Source organism: Mytilus trossulus, chromosome 1 (assembly GCF_036588685.1).
Source record: "Mytilus trossulus isolate FHL-02 chromosome 1, PNRI_Mtr1.1.1.hap1, whole genome shotgun sequence".
NCBI classification, from domain to species: Eukaryota; Metazoa; Mollusca; class Bivalvia; order Mytilida; family Mytilidae; genus Mytilus; species Mytilus trossulus.
Genome location: NC_086373.1, coordinates 3,320,887 through 3,331,561, shown reverse-complemented (window position 1 = coordinate 3,331,561; position 10,675 = coordinate 3,320,887). Strand labels below are relative to the sequence as shown.

At 29.9% G+C, this 10,675-nt stretch overlaps 1 protein-coding gene across 4 annotated transcripts; it reads left to right on the top strand.

The window, feature by feature from the left end:
• Nucleotides 1-377: 377 nt before the first annotated feature.
• Nucleotides 378-9,193, top strand: LOC134712453 (uncharacterized). Of its 4 annotated transcripts, none has more exons than XM_063574022.1 (6): nt 378-431; nt 2,015-2,084; nt 3,419-3,553; nt 3,995-4,051; nt 6,130-6,265; nt 8,667-9,193. In XM_063574022.1, the coding sequence occupies exons 2-6, from the start codon at nt 2,022-2,024 to the stop codon at nt 8,807-8,809; spliced, it is 534 nt and encodes a 177-aa protein (XP_063430092.1). In that variant the 5' UTR covers nt 378-431; nt 2,015-2,021; the 3' UTR covers nt 8,810-9,193. The 4 variants fall into 4 exon arrangements, with proteins under 4 accessions (XP_063430092.1, XP_063430075.1, XP_063430065.1 ...); XM_063574005.1 differs by lacking the exon at nt 378-431 and adding an exon at nt 953-999 and having other exon boundaries at nt 3,995-4,045; XM_063573995.1 differs by lacking the exon at nt 378-431 and adding an exon at nt 953-999.
• Nucleotides 9,194-10,675: the final 1,482 nt, after the last annotated feature.

The window sequence follows — 10,675 nt, the reverse complement described above, 5'->3', positions numbered from 1 at the left end:
TTCATTTCTAATTTTACACATATCTTTTATAAATATCACAAAAGACTAAGATGCGTTAACGTCTTTGCGTGGGATGTATTTACATGGTCTATCGTCTAGCATTACTCTCAATGTAATTAATTATGTAATTGTATTGCGTAGTACTGCATATAAATGAGCTTACATTAAATTAGTTATTTACCTAAATCATATTTCATTTGGTTTTCTCTCCATTTACTGATTTTTCTTAGTAAAAAAACATTATGACATATATCATTTTCAACAAATTCTTTTCAAAGTATTGAATCAGGAACAAAAGTTGTTTTGGACATGTCTTCAAATAATGCAAACAAGAGGGATCTGATTGGCCGGTACTTCAACAAGGACCACATGAAGGTGACTATATAAGGCGGCAGATATAATCTTCAGACATCCAGCAAAGGCAAGAAAAGGTACGTTATATCAAAATCATATAGATTAATTATCTAAAAAATAGTATTTTTGTACACCGATGTTTTAGTTCGATCATCATTCTGATATTAATTTATTGAAAAGTAAAGTTTTTCGTTAGAAGACATTTCGATGAAGTAGTGTTTAGTAGATGTTGTGTTATATAAAACTCTTTTTTTGTAAATGCCAAACAGCTTCAAAATAAATGTGAAAAAATAATCTAACAAAAAACAGGTTCTCACCATATTTATATTCAGGTTTCAATAAAAAAAAATGGTACTGTCTATTGCTTTATACACGTATGATTTGTTAAAGTAACACATCTTATTTAGTATTTAGCCATGTTGAATCACAAATGATCAGTATAGAGTTTTAGTAAAATTAGTAAAAAAAGACATACAATATTTTTTTTTTTTTTAATTCAAATGAAAGATTTGTATCAATTTACAATTTCCTTAATACATATTGCTTTGTAAATGCAGAAAATATTAATTTTACTGAAAAGAATGTATTTAATTTATTTAATAAAAGACATTACATGGACATTTTCGAAGCACACCATATCATATAGTAAGTTACCTTATTATGTATATATAAAAAATCAATACACGAGTATTTTATTTGCTGAAATTATTTAATAAAATCTATCTTTTCGTATTTTATAAGTTTTGGTTCATTTTCTTTTAAAAAAACCTATACTTTGTTTATCACTTAAATTTCGATCTTTTGTTATAGCTTTATTGCATCTTACATTAATGTTTGCAATAATGATTATTTTGTCATATCTCCATTAATTCCATAGGGTAACATGATAAAGTCAAAATAAAGCATTATTTTACGCAAAAAGAAAATGTAAGAAATATGTTCTTTTGTCACCTGAAGTGACATTCTATAATCTGAAATCAGCGAATTATCACTCTAATTTATCAAAATTATCAGCGAATAATATATTATTTTGGAATTGGTGTAAAGTAAGTAATACAATGGAACTTAAGGTATCATTTTGACAACTGAATATTGTTTATTATACTGCAATCAGCTATTTTGCTATACAGCTAAAGCTATATGTATAACTATTATATAAATGTATATTGTCTAATCAAATCCCTTTTCTACAATTTGAATACCATGTACTTAAACGTCAGTTTTATCTTTAACATAGTTTCTCCCATTTACAGGTCATTTAAACCATAAATAAGAACAGCTGTTAGTTAAAAATTGTAAGTTGGTAACTTTCTTACCTATTTTTGTTTTCAGTATATTTATTTATTAACATTTTATTTATAACTCGATAATACATTTATTTACACATCACTGCGTATGTCAATAAATTCATTATTTGTAAATTGCATATACAGAAGGTTATAGAGGCAGCAATTCAATGCAATATGTACCCTCTTAATTTTTGTTAAGTACATCAAATGAAGAATCAGAAGTGAATATGTCAAGGGTCGCTTTGATCATACATTTAGGGCAAAAGTAACGTTTTATGCTATTGTGTCATACTCTAAGTGAATAACATTTTGAAAAATTTTGATAAGCATATAACGGGTTTTATTATTTTATGATCAAATGTCTTTTGTAGTGAGAAAATGTATAGATGGATAGTGTTATTGTTTATTGTGTTGAGTGCCAGTATGTTTGAAGCATCCAAGGTATTCAATTTTTGGTATTGTAGTTAAATGTTATTTAAAAGTACTGAAAGCAATAACCATAATAACATATACAATCTTATATAGTAATATTCTATACGAAGCACACAATGTCGTCATTCACCTCAATAAATTACCAAACCTTTAAACAGGCGTATCCAAATGGGATATAGTGACAATACTGTTGTCAGGTCATTGTAGCGGGCATTTTCTTAAATTAACATGGATTCACCAATAGTATCTTTGCATTGGAAATATATCGCTATGTTACCAGATTTTCCTTTGATCCTACTGACTGACTACTTTTCTCGGCACAGTAGAGGAATATGAAAATGTGTCGCTAAAAACTAATTGCACACGTACCATTGTCAATTAAACATCAACTTTGTCATAAGCAAAATAACAATATCGTACCGGCTCAAGCGAGAAAATGAATCTCGTTGAAATGATCAACGATCTTCTATAATCATTCTAACTAGTGATTGGTATGATACAAGTTATATTCATTTCTTACGGGATGGATGGTGCTTTATTTGCAAATAATGAATGCATAATCATACAATCATACAGTCAGTTTAATAGAGAACTGGAGCTGGCATGTCAGTAACTGCTAGTAGTCCTTTGTCAATTTGTGGATTATTGTCGTTTTGCTTTTTTCTTCTTCTGATTCCGATTCTGACATTAGGCTTCTTTTAAACTGAGCTTTAATTTGCCTAATGCTGTGTATTTGTTTATTTCACATTCGGTATAATTATAATGAGAGGGTTAAAAACTAACAAAATATTTTTAACACTGCCACATTTTTACGTCTGTCCCATGTAAAGAGCCTCTTGCCTTTGTTAGTCACATATGTTTTTTTTTTAAATTTTACTTCATTTGTATGATTCGGAGTAATTGTGACGTCCATTTCCACTAAACTAGAGTAATTTTTTTGTTATGGGGCCAGTTGAAGCCGCCTTAGAGTGATGGATTTGCTAGCTGTGTAAGACCATTGATGGCCTTTCCCTGTTTTCTGCTCTTTGATCACATTGTTTTCTGTTTGACTAAATCCTATTTTTGCTATATATATATATGAACTCTTGTAAGTAAAAAATTAAAATTAAAATTGCAAATGAACTCCGAGGGAAACTAAATATAATTTGGTAGAATGAAATAGCACATGTCCATCTTTTATTGTCATATTTGAAAAAAAAGAACCTAAACTGTCATCAACCAATTTACGACTTTTATCACGTGTTTTAAAAAACTAATTTTATTTTATTGCACACATTTTAACTTTTGAACACGAATGACGCACTGTGAAAAGAACAAAAACTGATTTAGATGTTATTTTGAAGGTATCAGAAAATGTGTTGAAAGATAAAAAAGGCGAAGAATATGACGTAATTGATGTTCAAATTGGAAAAACGGATATTGCAATAATTCAGAAAGATGGTGTTGTACTGGCAGATGAAATTACCAGTGAAGACAAAGTAAGATAATTATTAGTATTTATTCATTTTATTAATTTCTATATATTGTTTTGATATTGTTGATGTTGTTTACGTTTATAGACTGATGACACAACTTTAACGCATCAAATACATACAGTCTTTAATATTTCTTATTTGGTAGTACTTGATCGATATAGCTGTAAATGGACTATAAGTAGAATGTCGTGATTCGGTACCAATTTAATTAAAACAAATCTGAAATAATCTATGTTCGATATGGATACACATTCAAATTGATATATGCTCAATACTCAGTCGTCATTTAAATTGTATGAATTAACATATGTATTTGTTTTTGTGAGCGAAACTGAGTTTGTTGGATAGCATGGATAGTGATCTTCTTACATTTATATCTTTTAAAATAATTTTGAAAAAGAATTACTTATATCGATTATTCATATTCATTTTCCTTTGTTTTAGGAGTATGCAATCATCAAGTATAACGGAACCTGCAATGTGCAGTTTGATGAGGTACATTTGAGTAAATGTAAACAAAAGTTGTGAAATGAGAAGAAACTGAGTTAAAAAAATCAATCAATGCATATGATCGATATTACTGTTATCATGCAATACACATGAACACTATTACATATAACTCTATAAATATACCTCGTCGTGCAATTATAGTTTGCACACTTGTATTTATATAAGCAAACTATAATTATCTTACAAATCTCGTTAAAAAGATGTTGGCGATCACTGTATGTAAACAACGATCTACTTCTTCACGATCATGTCAAACTTGTAAATACTTTTAAATGTAAAATTATATCATAGAATACATGTTCTACATTTACATACACATCTCATCGGAAATATGGAAAGAAATAGTTCCAACTGACATGTTATATTTTAATAAAAAAAATGATATACACATACCAAAATTATGGATTTTAGGCTCACTGACATCACATACTTGTGAGTAAAGGATGTGCATTCACTGTAAAAATAAGGAACATGATATGCATGCAATAATTAAAAGTGTTAATGTAACAAGAAAAGCGAACTCGCAATACTATAACTAATTTGACAAATACGCGCTATAAGAACAATATCAAACCGAAAAATACAGAAACTGGACGCTTCATATATTAATACAAGTCACGCATGAACTATTACGGTGTTAGAAAAATACATGTCATGTTGTGAATAATGTATCGTATTAACTTATTTAATGACAGAGTTTTTTTATATTACTTTTATCGCAAAAGGCAGATTATTTTTCATCAATTTTTCATATTATCGACTTTCGTCTCCGGAATTGATGTTTTTTCGACAGATTACCTTGTATTTGGTTAGACATTCTGGTACTCGGTCAATCAAGAGCAACACAAATAATTATTCGAAAGGTTACGTACTCTGACTGTAGGACATCCTTGTACTCGGTTAAATACAAGCAGCCAATAAAAATTATATCAAATATATGATCAGTGCAATATTGGGCGAAATTTACTATTATCCGGTGGTTACATCAAGTATAGAAAGCATTTGTTTCAAAAGTGTACTGATTGAAATCTTGAATTTACTTATTTAATGTTAAAAACTACATGTTAAGTTATTTTTTCCCCATAAAACACATAAAAAATTAACATTTTTGTTTGAGCAAACGGTAATTAAAATATGTACATGATCTACATTCATGTCATTTTTTTTTACTCTATGCTACGGAAATATCGATATTTGAGCTGTTTTTATTTATCTCACGGTTGATCTTTATCATGTTTATAGACTAAAATGTATGACACATTTCTAAAAATTATTCTTACAACAATGGCTTCTTCCTTTTACAGCTTGCTATATATACGAATAAATAGCGTTTTTGCACATAAAAAGTGTTAAAGATTAGGCAGACATCATTTTTTCATTGGACGGTAAACCGCAATATTTACAAAATTGCCCACAGTGTGTATCTGAAAATGTAAGGGATGAATGAAGTATCCTGCAATGTCTACCCAGATTTGTCCAGATTTAACTGTATTTTTTTACATATTTTCTATAAATGTATATTAAAATAATGTTTTCATAAAATTTATTTTAAAGTTTGTTAATATATCCAAATGTCATTAGCATATTCATTATGTCTTTGAGTACTTGACAACTCTTTGTAACTGTATCATACCTTTGAAACTTCACATTTGTACATATGTACTTACTAAGTAGAAAAGTACGAAAAGTTATAAATACTTATAAAAAAGAAGATGTGGTATGATTGTCAATTAGACAAATCTCTACAAAAGAACAAATGACACAGAAATTAAAATTATTGGTCGCCTTCCACAATTAGGATGCACATCAGTTAAAACATAGTGCATTTATAGGATGTTGTGGGCAACTACAATTAGTGAGCGACCATCCATTTACCAGCTTTAGACAAGGATGCAAAACAATCATTTGTAAAAGGAAAATTGACTTAAAGTCACTAATTTTTGTATAAACTGTGATAAATAAACGCATACTAATAAGAATTTAAAAAGATTAAAATCATAATTAAATTTGATTTAAAATGAATAAACGTTATTGAATTGAATTATTCAACTCATTTAATATTTTCACAGGACACCCAAGATGCTGAGACATGCTATGAAGCGTTTGAGGATAACGCAAGCATCCCAGATCACACCAAAGCAGAAATCAAGGAAGAATGTGGAGCTTTAGATATTGCTTATGTTAAGGCTGTTGATTGTACCACAGGTCTGCTTTTTTAGTTTCCATTTCATCGACAATTTTATATAAGAGTTTCTAAAGAAATGATGATTTTTTTTTATCCCCCTCTAAATGTATACGGAAACTGACAAAGAATGTTTGGATCCATTAAAACGTTTTATCCCGCTGCAAATGTTTGCACCTGTCCTAAATCAGGAATCTGATGTACAGAAGTTGTCGTTTATTTATGTAATATATACGATTTTCTCGTTGTTCGTTTTTTTATATAGATTAGACCGTTGGTTTTTCCATTTGAATGGTGTTACACTAGTAATTTTTGGGCCCTTTATAGCTTCTTGTTCGGTGTGAGCCATGGCTCCGTGTTGAAGGCCGTACATTGACCTATAATGGTTTACTTCTTTTTAAAATTGTTATTTGGATGGAGAGTTGTCTCATTGATACTCACCCCACTTCTTCATATATCTAAGAAAAAAACCACAAACAACACACTTACCGTGCAGCCCCACAAAAAAATCAAAATATGCAAGTTTTCGTTCATTTTTTTACATAAATAAGGCCGTTAGTTTTCTCGTTTGAATTGTTTTACATTGTCTTATCGGGGCCTTTTATAGCTGTTTATATGCGGTATGGGCTTTGCTCATTGTTGAAGGCCGTACGGTGACCTTTAACTGTTAATGTTTGTGTCATTTTGGTCTTTTGTGGATAGTTGTAATATTGGCAATCATACCACATCATCTTTTTTATAAGACTCATATCTTGATTTGCCTGACTCGCTTTTGTCCACAACCGTCGATACCGAATCAAAACTAAAGAGGTTCAGCAGGATTCATTAAGTGACGTCTGATTTGCAAAATTGGCAAATGTTTATGAACAACACTGAATTTTATAAAATATATCAGAATAATCGTAATATAACTTTCCCTTTTATAATGGATAAAAAAACAAACGAAAAACAACTCTTATGTTAACTCAAACATGGAGAGTTCATAAAACCTTCAAAGCAAACTTTACACTTTATCAACTGACAAAACAAATAGAAAACAACCGTCTTATTTCAAACCTGGTACATGCATTTACCGGATGAACTTGTAGGTTAACATCCTTTTTGTATAACGATTGTTAATATTTTTGTTTTATTGATAAAATCAGCAGATTTAATTAATGTTAATGTTAGAATAACTGGCATCTAATATCAATAACAATGTAGTATATATGTTGCATTTCTGTAACTATTGACAATGCATGTTCCCATAGGAACTCCCTTCACGGCTAAAACTGTACACCTTTTACCACTTTAACTATGAAGTTTTGAAAAAAATCATATCTTAAAATGGACAATATATATACATTTGCACTATAATTTTTTTTTTCAAATTTCAAAACATAGGACTGTGAGCATATTTTCAACGATTATATGCCCCGAACTTCTAAGAGTTTAAACTAACACTAAATTTCGTAACTATCCCTGCCTCGACTGTAGGGTTACCACGGTTTTCAATATAAGCAATATTCACATGTATATTTACTGGTAACATTCCTAAAATATGTCTGTATGCGATGCAACCTACAGATAACTACTTGAAACCAGTATGTTAACAAAATGAATCAATAATTTATTGAATATTCTAAAAAAGAGGCGTGGTTTGAGAAACAGCTGTATTTACAAAGTTCAATTTATACAAACAATGTAACACATAACTCAGGGAGTAAAAGTAATTTTGAAAACAATGTAGCATATATTACAATTCATACAAAGGTGTCCCTTTTTTCCTTAATTTTTCTACCGTAAAGGTGGCTCAGGTGTTTTCTTCAATTTTGCATTTTAAAGAAGCAGATAACAGTTGGTCTAGACTTTTGTTTCAAATATAGAAAGTTTTCTGTATTATCATATTTTCTACTTTAATTTCTAAAAACAAAGCTGCATACTGATGTTCGATTTCTTTTTCAACCTTGCCAAAATTTAATACGGAGAAATAACTCAAATAAGGTAAATTTAAATACAAAGTGTTGTAAATTTAAATATTTTAATATTTAACAAGAAAACAAGTTTGATAACCCCATTTTTCTTTTTCTTTGAAAAGATGCTATAAATACTATCTCACATTTTATCTTAAATTTTTGTGGTGTAGTTTTTTTTTTATCACACAAAATTGTATTTTCCAAGCACAATCTATACAAAATGAAACAATTTTGCACCAACTGTAGCGTGAACAAAAGTCCGGTGACCCATAGTTTTTATTATATTTTTGAAAAAAGCATGATAAATACTGCATTTTGAAAAATTGTTAAAAAAATTCTATGGAATAAAGATAAGAAGCAATACCCACCTTGACAGATGTTTTTCATTTTGCGTTATGTCTGACCTTGGTTCTTCGGATTGACTACCTAATACATGTTCTATTATTTAACATTTTACTTTTACTTGCAGAACAAGGCATCCAAAAAAGATCATGTGGTTATTATTGGTACGTTGGTCGATGTTGCAACGGGAGGGGATGGTGGAGCAAAAGATGTTATATCTGTTGGTACCATGTCTATTGCTGCTATTGGCCGTGGTTTGGAAAAAAGTAATGCTGCTTCAAACATTCAGTACTTTTGCCTTATCTCAACTACTACTGTTTATATCAGGATTATTTAAACAATTCTGTATGGCTAACCATTATATATTTGATAATGTTTTTGCTAGTGACTCTCTGAAATGTTTGGTGTTATAACGAAAAATCAAAATGTCTTTTAATCTTCAAATTTATAGCAATTTAAATCATTCTCAAGAAAAGTGAAATAACAAAAATACCGAACTCCGTGGAAAATTGGAAACGAATTGTCTAATCAAATGAGGTAGAAAATGGCAGATTAACCCTTTTTCATAGCTAGTGAAACCTCTCCCTTGTTGGACGAATGTTTAGTTGAAACTTTAATTGTTACCTTTTATCAATAAATATAAAAAAATCTTAATATCCTCTTTATATTTACAAAACATGACCGATTAGACTGTACACACGGCTACTTATTGCAAAATATGTATATTTTTAAAAGAAAATGTGGTATTGTTGCAAATGAGAGACCAAATGTTCTATAAAATATCAACTATAGATCACCATACGGCCTTCAATAATCAGCAAAAAAAAAAAATCACAAAAATAAAACCTGTATGAAAAGATTTGAGAACTGTATAAAGCAAAAAAAGGTCAGATGAAAAAGGGCAGATATGCGTTTTAAAGTAAACTTGCATGTGAATCACAACTAATCAAATTGATATATGATTTAACTGATAGCAATTATATGGAGGAAACCGACATATTCTCTCATAATTGTATCTGTTTTTACTTACATTTTTGTATACATTGCACCTTTCGAGAACAAGCTCCCAAATATGACGAGATAGTCAACTATTGACAATTGCCAGGTAATGGACAAACAAGAAAACAGGTGGTGTGATTGACAGTGAAACAACTATCTACCCTGAGACAAATGACGCCAATGTAAGGAACACCATAGGTCCCCGTTTTGATTTCAAACATGAACAAAACTCATATGGTGTGTTCAACTTTTTTTTATCTTGACATGACGAAATGTGAAAAAAGTCAAACGAGGAAACCTACAGTCTGATTTACTTACAGTTGAAATAATAAAACATACAAATCAATATTTTAAATATCTCGCTAGCACCTACAAAAATTGGTAGACCAATGTCTTATATAGCGAACTGAAGAAAATAGACATATATTCCCCATATCTATTGAATTAAGATATCAGTCTCAAAATTACAGTGTCTGATTAAAAGCCAAGCCTAGCAAGGCATTTAAACTCTTGACTTGCATAATTATTTTTTTCAATTGTTATCATAAAACAACCAACAAATATAACAGAAACCCCCCTCCCCCCATGCAAAAAAACCATCAAATATAACAGACAACTATCGTTAAATGGAAGGGCTTAACGTGGCATAATCATCTCACTGCCATGATACAGTAATGCACTCGCTTTTACTGGAAACTTATTCAAAGTCAAATACAACTGATCATTACAGCTATGTTCTCTACGCTAAAGTGTTATATCAATCAGCGTGCAATACATTAGGTTGCATTTCTGTAAATTTTGACAATGCAATTTTCCATAGGAACTCCTTTTAAGGCTATACAACTTTTACTATGAATTTTTTGAAAAAAAATCTTATCCTAGAATTAAGTTCATATGCACTACAACTTTTCAATGGTCAAAATATAGGGCTGTGCGGCATATTTTCAACGTTTATATGCCCCGAATTTCTCAGAGTTTTAACTAACACAAATTTCCTTAAATACCTCAACCTCGATTGAAGGGTTACCATATATTTCAATATAAACAATATGCACATGTATATTTACTGGTAGCATTCCCAAGTTATGTCTCTGTGAAATGGAACACAGAAGGCATAACTAGGAACTAGTGTGAAAA